Source organism: Primulina tabacum, chromosome 15, assembly GCF_025594145.1.
Source record: "Primulina tabacum isolate GXHZ01 chromosome 15, ASM2559414v2, whole genome shotgun sequence".
Classification (NCBI taxonomy): domain Eukaryota; kingdom Viridiplantae; phylum Streptophyta; class Magnoliopsida; order Lamiales; family Gesneriaceae; genus Primulina; species Primulina tabacum.
Genome location: NC_134564.1, coordinates 28,695,378 through 28,717,290, shown reverse-complemented (window position 1 = coordinate 28,717,290; position 21,913 = coordinate 28,695,378). Strand labels below are relative to the sequence as shown.

Genomic DNA, 21,913 nt, shown 5'->3' with positions numbered 1-21,913 from the left:
ACATCTCTCAAAAGTAACTTAAAATTATTGTCTAATATTAAATAAACGTCCCCTATGGCATGAACATCAACTCTTGCTCCATTGTCCATCCTTAGGAAGATCTCGCCCTCCCCCAATCTTCTACTTCTTATCATTGCATGCAAATTATTGGAAAGATGAGATCCACAACAGGTATCCATTACCCAAGAATTTGAATTAATTGAGACATTTATTTCAATATTGAACATACAATTGCTAGAACTCTTCTGGGCAAGATATTCCTTGCAATTGCGCTTCCAGTGTCCAGGCTTCTTGCAGTTGAAGCAAACAGCTTCTCTTTTGTTGGGATTTTCGGGCCCCTTAGAAGTGTTTGCTACTTGCTTCTTGTTGGGTTTGTTTGTCTTGGAAGGATGAGAATGCTTCTTTCCCTTCCCCTTTGGCCCATTTTTCATCCCAGATGAAGAACAAACGAGGAAAACAGGTGGCTTCAAAACTAGTCAGCATATTGACTAACTCTTTAAGGCTGTCCTCCAACTTGTTCATATTGAAGTTCACCACAAACCCATCAAACAAAGATGACAGTGACAATAGCAAAATGTCCGTAGACAGTTCGTTGGGTATAACAAGGTCCAGGCCCACTAGCTTTTCAATGAGCCCAACCATCCTCACGCCATGCTCATGGACCGAGGCTCCTTCTTGCGGACGTGATGTCATGAATTCTTTGACAATAGCGTGCCTCAGTGGACGCGTTTGTTCACCATACAACTCTTGTAGGTGGCCATAAATGTCAGCAGCATTCACTGCTTCCTCAAAACACGTCTGCAGATCGTTTAACATAGAAGCTAACATATAGCTCTTGGCTTGCAAGTCATGGTCTCACCATTTGTCAAGGTCAGCCAGCTCCTCCTTAGTGGCATTTGGCTTAGCCGTCTTAGGAGGGGCCTTGGTGAGCACATATACTATCTTTTCCGAATTCAAAACAATTTTTAAATTCTTCAGCCAATCATGATAATTCGGTCTTGTTAGCTTGTTTTGGTTGAGAATAACAGATAGTGGGTTTCGAGACGACATTGTAAATATACTGAAAAGGAAACAGAATAAAAGTTACTTACTATTTTAAAATATTTTGTAAGAAGTAAAATATGGACTTTTATTTTTACTAACTGCCTCCCATAATTTTGATATTTTCACCACCCTCTGCTGAAAAACGGGAAATCCAATTTCTTTAGTGAGTACACAAGGCCCAATTGCGAAATTATGATCCCGAATAATATCAGTCAATCATAATTTCCAAAATATAGAGCCCAATTGCAACTCCTTGCAACCCTTACGTAATTTTGTCACACGTTTGAGGAGGGTCCAATAATATGATCTCATTCCTCTTCACGTGTCAAGCCCGGCCCATCAATATTGAACTTTAGTGGACGATCACCATGAGATCCTCCAATAATATGAGCCGAAGTCTTTAGAGTTATACGTAGTTCACATCAAATATGTCAGTGGAAGTCACAGCTTTCCGGCGTCCAGGCCTCCCCAATAATATAAGCCAGACACTGACCGCGGGTAGCATTCATCATGCAACCACCGTTGATGAAAGACAATGAATTATTAATTTTTTTAATTATCTTTTTAATGGGCTTGATTTAAATTTTAGATCTCATCCAAAATAAGGAATTTTAATTTTAAAAATTTGTCTCATCATTAATTTTAAAATTTGTGTCATGATTATTTGTATGATTGCCGGATTCATGCAACACTTGTTATTATATTAATAATAACGCACATACCGATTATGTTAGAACATTTCTTGTTCGCAATCTTGATTTTGATATTAATAAAACTTGTTATTTTGTTTATAATGATTTTACCTAAGTGCGCAACTGATCGGGATTCGAACTGATCAGTTATCCAGCCAAAACTGAAGCTATCGAGATGCAAACCGAAAGCGCCAACTGATCGCGCAAACTGAACCAGTTCAATTGATATATCAAAAGAACAGTTCAACTGATTGTCCAGCTGATAGGTGGTTCAACGGAAGACCTTTAGAAGCCCGAATAGCTGATGAAGAGCTCAACCGATGAAGAGTCCAGCTGACTAGTTCAACTATAGCAGTGAAATCAGTCCAGCTGACGAGCCAACTGATTTCACAAAACCAGTTCAAGATCAGTTCAAATGACCAGTTCGAAAAGTACAGACATGTTGCAACGAACATATTTGATGAGTCTTGGTGTACGATCTCATTGCTTCTATAAATATCAGACTAAGATCATCAATACAAGTGTGTGGAAAATACACAAGTGTGTGAAGATCAGAAAAGAAGAGAAAGAAAGGCATGCCAGCTGCTTAGTCTAGAAGAAAAAATCTCAGTGTGTGAGAACACTTTCTTGTTGTATTCATAGATCAGTTCTCATACACGCACACACACAATCACTCACATATACAGAGAGTTAAGCTTATTGAACAGTTGAGTAAGCCTTGCACAATGACAATAAACTTGTGTATGTAGTCTTTGACACATAGACGTTAAACAAGTGTTGGCTGGAAGGTGTTGCCTTCAGTCTAGGCTAGGAGCTCAGTTATGCAATAGGGTAAGTCCTAGGTTGAGAGGGTTTGTACAAAGTATTGTATAAATCAAAGTCTTCTAGTGGAACCTACCCGAGGTGGTAGAAGGGGTGACATGGGAGCAATTGAAGTCTCCGAACATCCATAAATATATCTTGTGTACTTAACTGTTTGACTATTGTTTTCAAATTAATTTGATCACTTCGAGCTGCTATCAGTTCAATTTTAACAATAACTGAACTGATCTATGCAAGAATTGATCCCTCTTATATCAGTTAATCAGTTTACACAAGTTAAAAGCTTTAAACTGATTAGTTTTCTTAAAGAATGATTATTTCAAGTATTCTCCGTTTGATTTAAAAACAAACTCGATTTAATTCATCGATGTTTACATTCTTAGAACACAAGCTATTGCAGCTTATTGAAAATATTGTGTTTGAAGCACCCTCGCAGGTGCCTGAACCGATCCAACATATTATTTATAATATATCACATATATCATAAATAATAAAAAATGATCGATAACCGAGACCTAATTGATCTGTACGAGCCACATACGGATCTATGTCAATATTACATAAGCTTCCAATATTTTACAAGTTTTCGATCTTCAAACTCTTTCCGAGGAGCCCATCGTCTTCATATCATGATCTCCCACTAATTCTAATATTTACATAAAATATTCGTGGCACATTGAGATACAAACTTAGGTGGGAAAATACCATAAACCAGGTCCACTTTTAATATCAAATAATCAAAATTATAATATGTAAAATATCATAACATAAACCTAGCACATTGGTCATGTCTCTCAATCATCCTTTTACCATATAATATCACACATTATATAAATTCAATAATATAATATATTATCAATAAATCGTGTATCTTGTAAATTATCCTAATCGTCATAATTATGAAATTAAATAAACACTTTTATTTAATTTCAAATAATTAAATTTCTTGTAAAACACTTTTTACCATAAAGAACTAAAATCATATTTCAATCATTTATTTTGTAAGAAATTAATTTTATCAAAATTATTGTAGGGGGTAAAATCGTCAGTATTTTCATAAAATATCAATTTAACCCAAAATTTTAAAAAAATCAAAAAATCACCCCCTAGGCCTGAAAAATTCAATCTCACGACCCAACATGGTGCCAGAGACGTTCAAGAGCACCTGCCCGCCTGCTGCTCGATTCGATCAGGCGCGCCCGTGCGCACAGCCCGTGCGCACGCGGTGCGCTGGCCACAAGTACGTAGCGCATCTGCCTGGCCAAAAAAATTTTAAATCTGGTTTTCAAAAATAAATTTGAGGGGTTTTTTTCTTAAAAATTCTTACACGGTTAGAAATAATAGACTCAAAACAATTTAATTAAAACACATGATTGAGAATAACTGGCTTTGATATCACTGTTGAGACATCGTGTTCTCGTACCCAAGACGCAGCGAAAGTTTAAAATTTTTGTTCTTGGACATCGTGTGTTCAAAACAGTCATATGATGTTCTAAGAATTACACCTTCGCGTATATAACGCTTATATATCTCTACGAACGGCTCTTCAAACTCGATCATCTAATTAGGTCCACGATCAGAAGTTATCCTCCTCGCTTGGATTGTACTGCGTTAAAATTCTCATATAATTAATATATAATGTATTTATTAACTTTTAATAATATATGATATAATAATATCATATACACATATTTTATACCACCATATAATATATATATATATATATATATATATATATATGTATGTATATGTATATTAAATTAAATAAACATTATTTAATTTAATCCTAGGCTCTTTTTTAACATTTATGAGAATTTGTACATGTTAGTAGTCATCACTATTAGCACCAATATTTAATTAATAAATTCCAAATTCACTAAATAAATGATTCTGAACTCATTATAACCCCGATCGATGATCTGAGAGTGCCGATGTATCAAAGATACAAGTCTTGTTCATATAATGAAAATCGAAAATTTCGAAGAGCAAAAATTTCGCTTACCATATTGGACAGCTGTCAGTTTTATTGAACTCCTTCACAAAACATGCAGTTCCACTTTCTTTCTTTATTTAGCAATCATGCTAACTTCCATTTTTTTCATCATGTGGAATCAGCTCATAAACTCCTTTATAAGCATCCAGTTTGATCTCTATCAAACTATAGTTGCCGAATTCCAACTCCTTGTAATTTGACTATCTCAACGGGAACACAGAATCCAATATTCGTGTAACCCTCAATGGTTCAGGGAGACAGCTAGCCGTGGTTCACATCTCCATGTGATTCAGAATAACATTTATTCTTATTCGGGTTTACCCTAGTTAACTCATTCCTTACATCAACTCCTTGATCAAGAATGTTAGATTTCATTTTTGATTCCGCCCATCGGATCATGATAAGAGCGTCTGGTAGCATTGCCCCATGATCCTCTAGATACCACTGATAGTGCCTGAAAGAACCTTTAGTCATGGTTAGCGTACAACAGTTCCTTCAACACATATATCTCGATCGAATCTGCAACCATTAGTATATCGAGAGTTGTATATGAATTCGATAACAATGCGATTTATCTTTGAGTATTAATAGTGGCATGGAATATGCAATTAAGAAACCACATTTCCCTAAAGCACATTTCTTGCTCTGGCCAGAGACTCTTTGCATTATTAACTCATCAAATCGCATAGAATATCTTCACCCATAAGCGAACGGTGAATCCTCGACTACAATGCATTTTCTCCTACGTATTTCGAAACTACACCCGACCTCGCTACCTGATGACCCTCGATGGAGTCAGTAAACGGATCAAAGAGCATGATAGTACGTATAACCCCTACATTGTCCCGGGTCAAAGGACTAATGATATACAACCATAACTGCGGACTATTGCATTCGATAAGTGAGAACCACTTGGACAGTTCGATGGAGGGTTGTTTAGTGCATCATCATATGATCACTCATCCGTGTGAATGGACATCTCCATGCCCTTGCCAATGAAACACGGCGTTTACATCACATATATTAGTCTCGAGCGACCTTTATCCTTGTTTTAGGCAGCAGATTCAACTAGAAACCTGTTTAGAATATACGGTACGCTTTCTAATGAGTTTCATGATCTTACGTTGTAACGCAGACCTCATGATACCTATTATATATTGAAAAACTTTATATATACAGCTTGCATGGATATAAAATGATATACAAATAAAGTATAATGTTATAATCGAATAAAATCGTAAAATATAATTAAAATAAATATTATTTTACACTAGAGTCAATAAAAGCTCAAGCCACAAGTTGGCTTGCTGGGCATCTACTCTAACATTTTTAAGGGAAATATTTCAGGCTACATTGCACCAAAAGGAACGCGATATTATATAGAAATATATAATAATTTTTAAAAAATTATATATATTATTGTCGTAAATTTTCACTAAAAATATAAAAAACTTCTTCTGTTATTCTATTGGATTATAAAATTATTTCTTTTTTAAATTGATTAAAAATTGTGTTTATAAATCTGATTTTCGACATAAATGCTTATGTTATGAAACCGAAAATTTATTTTAAAATAAAAACTTTTTATTTAGCACCCGAAATCGTAAAGTCTATATGTACACCATAGGTATTTGTATAAAAAAAATGTGGTGATGTAATTTTTATTATTAATTTTTTGTTGGAAAGATTGTTAACATTGTATAACTATATATGGGAAATAATAGAGTTAATAAGGATGGTTAAAGTAATCTCTAGCTCTAAAAACATTAAATGTTGTTTTTAAAAAATATACAAAATTGTTATAAATATGTTTTTAATCATCTCCGACTTGGTAAGTTACCCTTCGACTGACCTAATAAATTCCAACATTTTCCTCATTCTTTCTCTTCAAACTCGTACTGAACTGAACTGAACTGTCCTTCCTCCTTCTCTTTTATATATGACAAATCAAACATGTTTCCTCCTACTAGCTCGTGCATTTTTCTTTGATAAATATGTTCTAATCTAGCATGTTATAAGTTTACTCGGTTAACTTCATCTTTTCTTGTGTATTGTTGAAATTATGTTAACATGGACATTGTTAAATGACATATATTTTATTTTAAAATTATAGATATCGTTTTTCAATTCGCCCATTCTATATATCATATGTGCATCCAATTCCCTTGTGAAACTTTTAAGTGACTTAAAACCCCTTGAAAAATTTAATAAGCTATTAAACCCTTCATATTTTTTTTCTAGAAAAGTAGCTAGATACTAGTGGTAGACAACTTCTAGAATTTGGCCTGAGTTAAACTTTTTTTTTTTTTTTTAAGTCTTCTAGAAGACTAAAATTTGGTAAACTTTGTAATGCAATGAGTAGAATATAGCTGTAAAAAAAAAAAAAAAATAGTTGCTCAGATTATTTAATATATACTAGTTTCATGAGCCCGACAACTTTCTAAACAATATAAAACTTATGCAATACAACTTAAGTTCAATATGTAGTCATTTATATTAAATTTAGTTCAGTCTATTGAATAACATACGAACTAAAAGAAATACAAACTTCTATCGAGGGTATGTTCAACGTGCGTGGAAGGCGTGCTTCAACGAGCGTCTTCTGCAACCGCTTGGCTTCCTCGCCCCTCCAAGATCCGTGGAAGACAGTGGTTTCTCTCCAACGGTCAGATCATATTGTTTGCCAAATTTTTTTATTTTTTTATGGTTTTTTAAAATTTTTATAAATTTAAAATATAAAATCTGAAAATTGGGAAAATTGTGGAATTTTTTTAAAAAAATTCGGAAAAGTACGATTATATTTTATAAAATTCAAACATTTGTTTGTAAATAAACCTTTATTTTGTTTTCATTTTCCACACAATCTTCAATTTCTTTCGCATACACAATCTCCTATATTTTCTCGCACGTATTTTTCGATATTTCTCATTTCAAATATGGACTCTTCATCATCGGACGACGAAAATCTGTCATATTATGTGATGAACCAATTGTTGTTCTTGTCAAGATGACCACCGATCCAGATATTATTAGCATGTGTTGATGTAGCACTTGAAGCGAGAGAGTCAAGTAGCGAATATGACTACAAAAGGAAATTAAAAAAATCGAGAACATCTTGCTATGACTGAAAGATTATATTAAGATTACTTCTCCGATAATCTCGTTTACAGTTAGAAAAATTTTCGAAGACGGTCCTGAACGAAGAAATCTTTGTTTTTAAGAATTGTGGAAACTTTACAGACCAATGTGCTTTAATTTTTCCAACGAAGGGATGCAACAGGTGATCTCGGGTCATCATCACTTCATAAGGTTTCGTCTGCGATCCGACTGATTGCATATGATGTTGCAGGCGATGCTGTTGACGAATACCTGAGGATGGGTGCATCGACAACATTGGAATTTGAAAACATTCTGCAGGGGATGTATGATATATTTTTTGAGCAATATTTGAAGCAACCAACACCAGGGGACATTGCTTGAATAACTGCTAAAAATGTTGAAATGGAATTTCTCGATATGCTTGGAAGCATTGATTGTATGCAATGGGCTTGGAAGAATTGTCTACCAGCTTGGGCATGACATATCAAATTTGACTCCAAAATGAACTTTCAATCATACTACAAGCAGTTGCATCGATAGATTTATGCGTTTAACTTGCATATTTCGACCTAGGATGATGCAACAACGACATCAACGTGCTGGATAGGTCCGATTTATTCTTATGACCTCGCAAAAGGTGAATCCTCTCCAATGCATTTTGAGATGAACGGAAACGAGTACAACATGGGTTACTACCTCGTCGATGGTATTTATCCATCTTGGGCTGCCTTTAAGAAAAACATCTCTCAGCCTCTCTCGCAAAAATATAAGATTTTTGCATGCTATCAAGAAGGGGTGAGAAAAGATATTGAACGCTCATTTGGTGTAATCCAAGCACTCTGACATATAGTAAGAGGTTCATCTCTCATGTGAGATCCAATTGATTTAAATTATGTAATCAAAACTTGTATCATTTTCCATAATATGATTGTTGATGGCGAAATGAATGATATGTTGGAAGATCGAGATTTCCCAGCTCGAGATGACGAATAGATGCCCCTAGATGTTGTCCTTTTAAGATATCATACCATAAAGTTCAAATCTTTTCTGGAGCGATGTGTCGACATTCAGAACCGAGAATTATACTACATGCTTCAAAAGGGCTTGACCATACATATTTAGAGTTTACAAGTGGATGCATAGTTGAATTATTCCATTTTTGTAATTATGTTTATTTAGATTTTTTTAATTATGTTTTAAAATTTAATTATAACTGTTTTTTTTAATTATATGCAATTGTAATTTTTTTCAATTAAGTGCAATTTTATTATATTTTTAAATAAAAAGTTATTAAAAGAAATAAAAATTAATATTTCAATATCATCTTTATGACATCAACTTAACATCAACACGACCAACTTCATCTCACCACTTTCTTCATGCCATTGAACATGCTTGTAGAAATTTCAATCTTTATCTACAATGAAAGTTTTAGCCGGCCAATGCAAAAAAATTGAATTTTAAATTATTATATTTAAGAGAGTATTTTATTGGTAAAAGACAAACACAAAATCGTGTGTTTCAACCAAGAGATTGATTTTTTTTAAGATAACAGTTTTTTTTTTACTGGATGAATTATATTAAACAATGAAGATGTATGATTAAATAATAATATAATACTCGAGTTTGAGTTGTCAAATTAGTCAAAACCACGCCAAATAGGAATTCTTAAATAGTGAGTTGTATTGGAGATAAAAATTTGTGTGCGACGATCTCATGGATCGTATTTTGTGAAACATATTTCTTATTTGGGTCATTCATGAAAGAATATTACTTTTTTATGTTAAGAGTAGTACCTTTTATTGTGAATATTGTTATGGTTGACCGTCTCATAAATAAAAATTCGTGAAATCATCTCACAAGTGACCTACTCTTATTATTGGTTATGAACTGAGCTGCTTCGTCGCTCAATTGAAAACTCTAACCGGAATCAATGTCACGCGTTTAGATTTTTATTAATTATAAGTTGTTACCATTATTTGGACAAGCATATATTATTATTTTTAAATATTAAAAAATATATGATATAGAAAAAAGGATTAAAAATTGAACGAAATAAATTAAATATCAAAATAAATTATTACATAAAATATATTTTATAAAGTTTTTTTTCTTTATATTTTCATTTCAAGGTGCTTTAAAAAAAAACGATTCCGTGTTCTAATTAATTCTTTATGTAAAATTTTGACTGATATTAATTTATAATTTTTAATAAAATTTAATATTTATATTGCATATATATATTAAATATTCAATGTATTGTGAAAGCAGACGTTTCTTCAAAACCTCGGAAAAATCCCTTTTTCTCTCTCCCATCCCCAGCTGTATATCTACGCTTTCCTCTTAAATCTCAGTCGATCTTTGGAATTTTCTCTTCTTCTTCCCTAAAAAATCAAGATTCTGGTTCAATTTCGGTTTCTGCGGAGAAGTACCAGCAGCGGAAATGGGGTCGCAGCAACATTTGGAGAAGATGCAGCAGCGGCAGAACTATCGGAACCTATGGCACACAGATCTTATGCGCACTATTCAGAATGATCCTCCCTGTATGTTCGATTGCATTCAAACTTCTTATATTTATGTAGTTGTTTCTGTAATTGATGTTAATTGTTTTACCTTTTTACTAATTTTTTGTTTTGGGCAGATTGCTGCTTTGCGCTGTGGTGGTAAGTAATAGAGTTTAGATTTGTTGCACTGTGATTGCTTGGTATTTTTGTGTTGATTAAAGTTGCCATTGCTTTCTGATCTGAGTTTTTGCACGGGGTTCAGTATTTTTATATGAAAGTCAATTGCTCTTTTTTGGGGAAAGACATTGGTACGACTTTAAAACTTTATTGTGACAAGAGAGTTGCTTTGAGGAATTTATTTAAATTTCTTTCTTTAGTTTTTTTTTTGGTTGCCAGGTCTTAGATTAACTTTGACTTGCACACATATTTAAATTTCTTGGCACATGATTGCACATCACAAAAAATGTATGTATATAGATTTTAATTGATGTACACGACTAAGGAGTGAATTTTAGTCGTTGAATGAATTTACCATTATTCAAAGGTTGATGTAGAACAATGAGTAATGAAAGTTTCTTATCCCATGGGTATTATTTCTTACTGTGAAATGGATCTCATGATCCCTTATGCTTTAGAGGTATTATTATGATATAAGTAACTTCATTCCTTTTTATAATTATGTGTTTGGTTATGATCTTGACTGACAAACTTCTTTTTACAGAATCAATTCATTTCTAATTTGGCAAAGAGTACATATTGTTTTTTTGTCTCTGGCCATTGATTATTGCCTTGTTGGAATTAAATGTGAAATGGTACTAATAAGGGACTGTAACACTGCTTCAAAGTAAACCAAAATTCTGATTGATATCCCTCATAGTTAAATAATCAATGTAAAGTTGAATCAAGGCCTGATTATATGATATAAATGAAGCTTTCTATATAATATGTATGTGAAATGGAATTCATGTGTTATGGATCGGTTTTACGGATGGAAAGGATTGTTGATTGAACAATATCATAGTTCTTTTGAAAATTATTGTGTTGTAACTGACATGGTGAAATTATACTTATTTCGTGATTTTAAATTGCAGTGGACCCTGTGTTTCTTACATGCTTCGGAAAAGAGCCCTTTACAATGACATGTCTCGGTAGTTGAAGTCTCCTCCCTTGTTCTAGCTTGTTATCGGATCCACCTCCTTGATCATTAAAGTGTAATTGTGTGATCAACAGGTATGTATGCTGTGCTGGCTATATGCCTTGCAGTGGTCGATGTGGAGAAAGTCGTTGCCCGGAATTTTGCCTTGCCACAGAGGTAAAATAAATGTTGATTTTTATTGTTTTTAAGAATTAGTAGTGTTTTATCCCCCAAAATGAAACCATTATATATGGTCACTTAATCACCAATTTTTCAATTATGAATCATAGTAGTGAACTGAGACTGATTCTTATTATCTATTTATTGTCTTTCAAAATTCAGGCGTTCCTGTGCTTTGGAAATTCAGTAGCCTCAACAAGGTTTTTATTGCAAGATGAGTTTAACATACAGACGACACAATGTGATAATTGCATAATTGTACTGTTTCTCTCTGGATCTATTCCTCCATCGATCCTCGTCTCCACTACTAAATATGCCAGTATCTTTTGAGGTTTCCATACCCTATTTGATCCAGTCTTGGTTTCTTACTTTAGGGTTTCATGTTCTGCCTTACACAAATTGCTTGCATTTTTTCAATCGTTGCTATGATTGTTGGAAGCGAGGAACTTTCAGAGGCTTCTCAGATACTCTCTTGCTTGTCTGATATGGTGTACTGCTCGTAAGAAACTTAGCTTTAGCTCATTTGATTTCTGGTAAATGTTGTTAAGGTGTAATGATATCTTCTTAGAATAACTATACATTTTTATTTTTTTTGCAGGGTTTGCGCTTGCATGCAGGTTAGCACAAATGTGATTATTTTGTGGATTATGGTACAGTAAAATGCTTGCTTATAGCCTTTGCGACGAGAAATATGGGCCGACCTTTTCAGTATACATGGAGGGAAATTGCCCCACTTCAAATGCAAATACGTTCAATATTAAATATATGTTATATATTTGTTTAAAAACACAACTTGTTGACTTCCAAAGTGTAGTAAGTTGCACCCTTCATCTGATGTGACACAACGAGTAAGTGACTTTCTAAACATTCAGAAATTGTGAAAAGAAAATCAAATCGATCTTCTGAAAATTCTTATAGCATTGTTCGTTGTAGACATTGATATTCTCTTTAATCCTTTGATTCTATGTGGTAAAACTAAGAAAATTAATGTTTTTTTGTTTGGTTTTAAAGACTTGAGTGTTTGCATTATTCTGTTTTATATATAATTTTCTAGTTTTTACTTTTTTTTTAATATACTTTTCAGCCTGTTTGACTAACCTACAGTAAATGTATCATAAGAATGTAATCAATCCTGACTCTTTGTAAGAAGAATGGAGTAAAAACAAGTTTTCTTCTTTCTCTATCCTTCTCACTATCTCAACAAAATCATGGATTCAAATGTGGCATGATGTTGTCATTAACCAGCTCATGGTTTCTCCTCTTTGAACACTGCTTGTTTGGTCTTGATTTTTCAGACGCAACACAAGATTGAAATGGACAAGCGAGATGGAAAGTTTGGCCCACAACCAATGATGGCTCCACATGTCCAGCAAATGTCACGTCTCGATCAGCCATATCCCCCGTCTGTTGGATATCCACCTGCATATGGCCAACCCAATTATCCTCCACCTCCTCAGGCCCCTGGCTACCCTCCTGCCGGCTATCCACCAGCTGGCTATCAGAGGTGGTGATCATTCCAGTTTTTAACGTCTTTCTACTACAAACTCGGGACCATAATTTTCCATTGGCGGGCATGATTGGTTTGTCACTAAACGTATTCTCAATATTTGGAACTTGGAAGAACATGTTAAATGGCTATATAGTTGCACATTGACAAATGATTGTAAGTTTCTCAATTGATTGGTGAACATGTGTGATACTCTAGTTTGCAACATCTGTATTCGAGCTTGTACATGTTAAGACTTTTGGGATGATCCCAATATTTCGATGCGTTGATATTTTTATGTGGATGGGGTGAATATATTGTTCTATTCAGTCAGTCATTTATGCGCCATTCTTTTGTATTTTGTTTAGTTCTACCTTGAGCAATAAACACTAAATTGTGTCCATTTTTCTTTGCGAAATGGGTATTTTCCATGGGTTTTATGAGGTGAATTGTTCGAAGTCACAAGAAAGGTCGTTAAGCAATCGTGTTATGATGTTGGATACGACTTGGTATGGCTATAGGAGAATTTGGAACCTAAACTGATTATTTTTTTTAAAATGTTAATAGTGTCCGAAAAATTTATGGATATGATATTTTACAATTTTCAAGAATATGGAAGGGTAATCTGCAACTTTAAGAATTTGAGGTTGTGTTTTGGGTCGATTGAATTAAGGGATTTTCTTTGAGAATATATTTGAAATAACTTTTGAAGTTCATTTCATTCACTATCATATCTGCCTAAATTTAATATGTTTTATTGAAAATGCATCTATGTTGTATTTGAATGGAAGAATTCAAATGATAATTATGTTAGTTTTATTAAAATAATTTATATTTAATATATTTTTTTAAAAAATAAACTTGAAATCTCTTGATTAAATTAGCTGAATAACACTCAATTCAAATACATCTTGAACATAAATTTATACAAACAAATAAAAAAAAATGAAATCCTGAAATGGATTACTTCTAATATCCAATCCAACATTACATTATAATATTTTCACCGTATTTGAGGATTTAGAAACAACTAAAAATAAAATATAATTCCTTTCCGACTTTCTTCACTGCCCTCAATTCTGATCCACTTTTAATTTTTTTTGAGACATGTTTTTCTTTTCCATTGCTATTAAAGTTATATTATGGCGTAAAAATCATGATGATGCAAAGTAAAACATGAAGCTAGTAGCTTTCTTACTAATTAAAATATATGTCCTGTTTAAATAAATAAAATAAAATTGTTTTATGTGTACCACATTTTGTTTTTAAGTTATTTGCTTTAGTTAAGATATTACCAAATAAAATAACTTATGGTTAGTAGTTTACTTGAATAAGATTTGACAAATGGGTAATTGAATACAACTATCTACACATTCCAAAATTGAAAACCTATAGCCACATGAATAAAATTTTAGTCCAACATCATCAAAGTCAAATCAGAGTCTGAAAATGAATAGTAGGTCTCTTGTGAGACGGTTTCACGAATCTTTAGCTGTGAGACGGGTCAACCGTACCGATATTCACAATAAAAAGTAATACTCTTAGCATAAAAAATGCTACTTTTTCATGGATGACCCAAACAAGAGATATGCCTCAAAAAATACGACCCATGAGACCGTCTCACACAAGTTTTTGTTGGAAATGAATAAAAATGCAAATATAAAAATTCAAATCTCGCAACGAAAAAAATTTAAAGTGGTATAAACAAAAATACCGTACTATGTTAATATTACATTTACTAAATGATGATAGTCCAATTAAAAGAGAGAATTTTGAAAAATATTGACAATTGTATTCAAATATACTTGAGCTGATTAGTTTTTAAAAAATAGTTTGATTAATGTTATTTTGCTAGCTATCTCGAAAATATCTTATACTTCTCGAAAATATCTTATATTTCTATCAGATGTTAGTCTATGTTACATTGAGAGTATTTCTTCACCTATTTTAATATCATTAGAATATGTAAGTCCCTCATATTTTTACGAAAGTTGACATATATGTTGATGATGCAATGACTAAAATTTGACCGCATAACAAGATAAAAAAAAATACTCCAAATATAACATAAAATAATCCTTCTAACTGCAATGCTAATACTATATATTTACTAAATGGTGCAGTTCACATAATAATGCTATGGATAACCAAATCTGATTCAGCTATTAGCCGAAACATGACTGGCCAACCTTGAGTTCCTTTATCTGTATAGAAAACAAAATCTCAATATTATTTATTGATTCAAACGATTTAAGAATTTGGATCCTATTGGTGTAAATTGTATGTAGAAACTTTTACTCATTTTTCTTGTAAGGAGAATGTGCATTTCCGAAGCAAATTTTTAGAAATACTCACTTCTCCTCGCAATCCGCTTCTTTAAAGTTTATGTTATCATTCAAAAAAACAATCATCCATAAAATATCATCAAGTGTATGAATTTAATAATTATTATTATAAATAAGTACATCAACACTATATAAAAATAAAATCTCCAAATTTTTAGTTCGAGCTCATAATCAAACCCAGTGATAACACAAAGAGTAGGTCTCTTGTGAGAAGGTCTCACGAATCTTTATCTGTGAGACGGGTCAATCCTACCGATATTCGCAATAAAAAGTAATACTCTTAGCATAAAAATAATACTTTTTCATGGATGATCCAAACAAGGGATCCATATCACAAAATACGACCCGTGAGACCGTCTCATACAAATTTTTACCTAACATAAATGATTTTTTTCCCAAAGTCAAACAATCCATGTGATTTAGTAAAAAAAAAAATGAGATTACCTGAAATACAGAGATTCGAGTAGCAAAATCCTGGATAATTGATCGGTGGGTCCAAGTAGTCGATAAACAACAAATTTAGAGGTTGTTATTTATGTGACAAAAAAATTTTAGAGATACTAGAGATTGTTCGATATAAACACTCTTACGCTAAAATTAATTATCACTTTAAAAAAAAATTCGTAAAAAACCAGATATCTTTTGGATCGAGAAATGCGAGTATATCTTGCTTTGCGAGAATTCTCCTTTATTTATAGAGTTTTGGCCTCGGCCTATATGGTGGGATTTCCATAATAGAATTTTAGTAATTAATTAGTTATGGGATTCATTATAGTGATTAGTTTGTAATTGGCTCGGAGAATTTATGCCTACTTTAATTGACCTCTAATGATTAATCAAATATGATACACCCTAAAACTGGTATATTTGGGCGGATCCGAGCCCATCTCAGAACGACCCCTAGCCCACAATTCCTAGTCCACCAAAGAGTCAGTCCAAGCCCACAGTCCTTAGCCCACAATTCCGACAATTACGAGCTCACCTAGAGGTCAGAAATTCTGGACCCTAACATGGCTAAGGGATGCGAAGATATGCTCATCAATAGATAAAGGACCCAAAAAATTCAGGATACGAGTAAATCTGGACAAGATAAGGGTAAAGACACAGCCGCCATGGAGATAGAGTCCTAGTATTTAAAATCCCCTGTCTCAGGTAAGGATCTATCTTGATAGGAGTTTTACCCTGGCATGAAAGCTCATCCTCCCCCTATAAATACCAGGTATCGACGTACGGTTTGATTCATTCATACTCTCTTATTCACTTAGTACTATTATAGTGCACACTTAAGTTTGCTCATCAGACTAACTTAAGTATCGGAGGGTCACGCTGGACAATCTTCTGACGCCCCCTAACCCTCTTTTCATATGTGCAGAATTCAGAAATCCGGCCCGACCTATATCCAACTATGAAGATGTGAAGACCCGCTCTACAGATCGAACCTGATGTATAATTTTGGTATCATCAAAATACAAGGTCATTATATTAAACCTGTATTGCCTGAAGTAAATATCACAATTTGTTGATGGCAAAAACTTGTGTGAGACGGTCTCACGGGTCGTATTTTGTGAGACGGATCTCTTATTTGGGTCATCCATGAAAAAATATTACTTTTTATGCTAAGAGTATTACTTTTTATTGCGAATATCGGTAGGATTGACCCGTCTCACAGATAAAGATTCGTGAGATTACTAAATAATTAACGATTTTTAAAGAATGAAATATGACATATTTTTGTCATATAAAGTCCAAATGATTTGAAATTTGGATATAACGTAGAAAACTCAAAGATATAAAAGTTTTATATTTTGAGTTTTGAAAATTTTGATCGTTTGACTTGTCTAAAAAGATATATCGATATTAAAATGTTAAATATTAAATATTATATTATATTATTAATATAATATAATATAATATTAAAAAAATGAATTGAGTCAGGGTGGAATTCAAATATGAATTCAAATATGAATTCCACCGAACTCAGCAGCAGCAATATATACAGAAGAGAGGTGAGAGAAAAGAGGAGATAAGGTTTTTGATTTTCTTTTCGATCTTGCGACTTATCGGTTTATCTAATCGACGAACCGACTTCAATTCTGGGATCATTGACACGAGGCCTTCGATTTGATGTATAAATTTTATATTTTTGTTGATGTTTGAAATTCGTCGGTTTCTGAAATAAATCCGATAAATTATTAAATCATACTGAAATAGAAGATTGTTGAATAGTATATGATGTTAACGAAGTAGAGAAGATTATAGTGATGTTATTTTGAATTATTCCTAATTTTTTTTATAATTAGGGATTTTAATCGTTTAATTGAGATTGAAAAGTTTTTTGTCAGTTGTTATTAATTCTGATTATATATTCGGAGTCTACGAAGTATATGTTACATGTTGATATAAAGTTTTTTGTATTTTAATAGATGTTGTTAAATAGCCTATTATTTGAAGTTAATTTATTAGGATGTATTTGGTGTTAGTATTGATAACTAAATACACCGAAATATTAATGATTGAACGATGAAGATGTATAATCGAGTTTTATATTTTGTTTAAATAATTGTTGTTGGGCTATCTGATGTTATATATTGAGGCTGTTATGACTATGTTGATACGATGACAATGATCTGATAATTGTTGTTGAATTATTTAGATACGTCACAAGCTTCGGGATCAAAGAAATAGCCAGATTTTATATATACTCGATTATCAGGTACGTGTTGACGTACGAGCATATGTTGTTATTGTTTAGTATTGATAAATACTATTGTATTGAACGATAGTCAATCACTGGAATTGAGTGATTTGATATTATATTTGCTATTGTTTATTATTATTAATGTTGTTGGCTATCGTTGTTGGGATACGTCTCGTTGACGTTGTTCGATCGACGATATTGCTAATGCCGGAGTAGGGGTGCGACATATCGTTGATGTTGTTGCAGTAGTATGGAAGTGATGTCGTTGATGGTTTGATTGTCCAGAAACAACAAAGTAGGTATTTCTGTTATAGTTTCAGTTATATTTTATGTTGTTGTTAATATAACTGTTATGTATTACGATGATGATTGTTGTATATGCTCACCCTTTGAGGGCTGTTTCTGTTGGACATGTTACAGGACTATGCTGTGAGACATGATAGAGGTTAATGACTAGGTATGTCTAGCCAAACAGTCTTGTAGTTGATAGTAGATAGAGATAGTATAGTTTATTGTCTTATTTGAGTTGTGTGTATGTATTTATTATACTGTTTCTGCTATACCGATGTAGATAGTGTGATAATTGCACTATTTTATCATATATGTATTATATTATTACGTCGTTGAAATTTTTTTTATGCATATAACGTCACATGTTATATGATTACTTGGCGGGATTTGGGGCGCCACAAAACCAATGTTCTAAAAGACGCCGTCGCCCCATTTTTTAGAAAAGTGACGCATCTGAGTGTTGTTAAAAACAAGCAGCTGCTTAGACGATCATCTAATGTAATATATAATTTTTTAATTTTAATTTTAAAAAAATATTATTCAGCATATTTTTCGGTCAATTTGTATCAAATAAATAGAAGAAATATATCATTAATTTTGAATTTGAATCCGATATAGAGAGATTATTGGAGAAATATGGAATGAACAAAAAGAATTATATATTTATGTAAAAAAGAAAAATAGTCTAAGCAGCCGCTAGGCGCTATACAGTGGGTGGCTGTTAGAACATTGGATTAAATTATAATCCATCAAAAACCCGCTATTCTCGAGCAGCATCATGAACCCCCTACTCTAGAGCTAGCTTTATTTCCAAGTCATGAGAATGATTAACACAAGTTTAAGGTTTACCTTGATTTCCATGCATAGGCACCTCATCCTTCGCCTCCACTTTTGGTTTGATCAAGGGTTTCTCCTATTTCTTAGACGTGTTTGAACGCCATGGAGGTGCCGAAGTCGTGCCTTTTATACAACCAACACCACTTCTCATCTTGAATTGTTGCTCCACTTCAATCGTCATTTGTACAATCTCCTACAACTCTACATAGTGTCACAATTCAACTTGGTCTTAAATTTCTCTATTTCACCCATACACAAATATAACCATAGTAACCTCTCGATCTTCTTCTACACTGTCCTTAATCATGGCAACCTCCATCTCCTGTTAGTAGTCCTCCACACTCCAAATACATTTCCTAAAACTTTGCAACATATTATATAACTCTCTATAGTAGTGGCTTGGAACAAAATATTTTCTCATCAACATTTCCAGTGGGTTCCTCATTCGGTACGAAAAAGCCTCACAAAACTTGAGAAAGAAATGTTCTGCCCCTCAAATGAAAAATAACCTCAACAAGAATTCCACTCCGAAGCACACTCAAGGTTCTCATAAAGTGATAAGTCAGAACGATTTTGTTTCCACTGCAAGAAGCTTTGACATTGGCAGCGCAGTTGCACGAAGTATCTGCCCAGAAGCGTTCTGACAATAGTATGTTCTATATTGATATAAATGTCTATATTAAGTCTTCTTGGATATTGGATACCAGATATGGATCTAATCTTTGCAATGATTTGAAGGTGATGACAATAAGCAAGAGGCTTAGTTTATGTGAAACAGACAGTGGAAGACATATTATATAATAGATCCATTTTTATGCTACTTTGTGGAATATACAAAGATTTCTTTTAGATATTATTTCTATTATCCAAAAAAAAAATTGTTTGTTTTCAGAAATATCACTAAGAAAAGGTTTTTCTATTAGATTAAAAAGACGGAATGATATAACATAAAAGAGGTTCGAGAAACACCCACAGCTGAGATATTATAACCCACACATCAACCGCTAGTAGAAGAGATAAACGTACCTAGGAGATCCGAAAGGATCTCGAGACCACCTGCAAGGTATGGTATGCTTTTTGAAGATGTTCAAGATGAGTCTGACCATAGATGTGATCCAAGAAACTTCAAAGAAGTATTATCAGATGGTAATTCGTCTAAATTTCTTCAAATCATGCAGTCTGAGATGGAATCCATTTATTCGAACCAAATTAGGATATTGGTGGATCCTCCCGAGGGAATGGTTCTCTTAGTATGCAAATGGATCTAAAATAGAAAACTTAGGGGGAATGAAAATGCATTGACTTTCAAGGTTAGACTGGAAGCTAAAGGCTATAGTCAAAGGAAATGATTGACTATGGGAAAACATTTTTCCTCTGGTAGCAATTTCAAGTCCATTAGGATTTTGTTAAACATTGCAGCATGATATGACTATAAAATATGAAAAATGGATGTGGAGACAACATTAATTAATTGAGTTATTAAGGAAGATATTTACATATTTCAGCTAGAAAGGTCACATCAGCGGGAAGTGCGCATAATATATGCAAATATCAGATATCAATCTATGATCTGAAGTAGGTATCAAAGAATTGGAACCTCATATTCGATAACAATATCAAAAAGTTAGATTTTGTCTTGAATCTTGAGAAACCATGTATGTACGAGAAAATTAGTGGAAGTACAGTATAATTCCTAGTACTTTATGTTTTGATATCTACTAATTGTGAATGAATTGTAATGAACTAAAATATGACTAGTAAGTAAATTCGAATATGGGTGGATCATCCTATGTATTAAGAATCAAATATGTAGAGGAATATCAAAGAAGATGGTAAGGCTCAAACAAGCCACATACATTGATACCATAATTAAAAAATTCTCTATTGAACAGTCCAAATAAAGATATCTATCGATATATCATGGTGTGACTCTATCCAAATTAATGAGTCCCAAAACTGACTATGAGAGAGATGATGACACATGTTCCCTACTCATCAGATATTGGTAATATAATGTATGATATAATATCACACACATGGTGTAAAATAGTGTATATAATATAAATTTCTAATTCTAATACATATTTTCATTTTTTACAATTTATACTAAATTGAAAAGAATATTACTAATTTTTTTTAAAAAAATTATTAATTTTTAATCCTTTAATATAAGATAGGATGTTTGAAAATTATAAGAATATTTTAGGTAAAATAAAAATCCACGCCAAATTTAATTACTATTTAAAAATCTCTAAAAAAATTTAATTATTAATAGATATTAAAAATTAATTACTCCCTAAAGATCTCTCACTTCACATATAGTAATAGAATATGTTGATTTCAGGTAAAAATGTTGCTATACACATCTACTCATTCGTAAGTCGATAAGGTTTTTTTGTCACCTGGTAGGTTCAAATGATATATTTGCCTATACTCATTAGTTTCGCTTTTGCGGTATTTGGATTCTGGCGGATTATATTTGTACATTTATTTTTTATTCATATAAATTATATTGTTGAGATGCTAAAGACCATTGGATTTGAATGGAAAAATTGGGCACGCACTCATTGACTTAAATTTAAAGTTTTATATATAAAAAGAACATTATTTAATGCCTGTTGGAGGCTCAAACTCGCGAACAAATAAGACTCGAAGCCACTCAACAAGCTCATTAGCTGGTTCAATTCATGTGTAAATTGATGTATGAAACTTGGCAACCACATGGATGAACTAAAAGACACTGCACATTTTAACGTAGAGGCTAGAGCCAAAGTGCAGCATATGAAG

At 32.8% G+C, this 21,913-nt stretch overlaps 2 protein-coding genes across 2 annotated transcripts; one reads left to right on the top strand and one right to left on the bottom strand.

The window, feature by feature from the left end:
* Positions 1-339: 339 nt before the first annotated feature.
* Positions 340-828, bottom strand: LOC142526038 (uncharacterized). The gene has a single exon (XM_075630313.1). It carries the CDS (start codon positions 826-828, stop codon positions 340-342), a length of 489 nt encoding a protein of 162 aa, XP_075486428.1.
* Positions 829-9,914: 9,086 nt separating this feature from the next.
* Positions 9,915-13,288, top strand: LOC142527328 (uncharacterized). Its single transcript, XM_075632103.1, has 8 exons — positions 9,915-10,193; positions 10,292-10,313; positions 11,246-11,302; positions 11,385-11,466; positions 11,632-11,727; positions 11,844-11,968; positions 12,068-12,086; positions 12,765-13,288. Exons 1-8 carry the CDS (start codon positions 10,094-10,096, stop codon positions 12,978-12,980), a joined length of 717 nt encoding a protein of 238 aa, XP_075488218.1. The 5' UTR covers positions 9,915-10,093; the 3' UTR covers positions 12,981-13,288.
* The last annotated feature ends 8,625 nt before the right edge of the window (positions 13,289-21,913 follow it).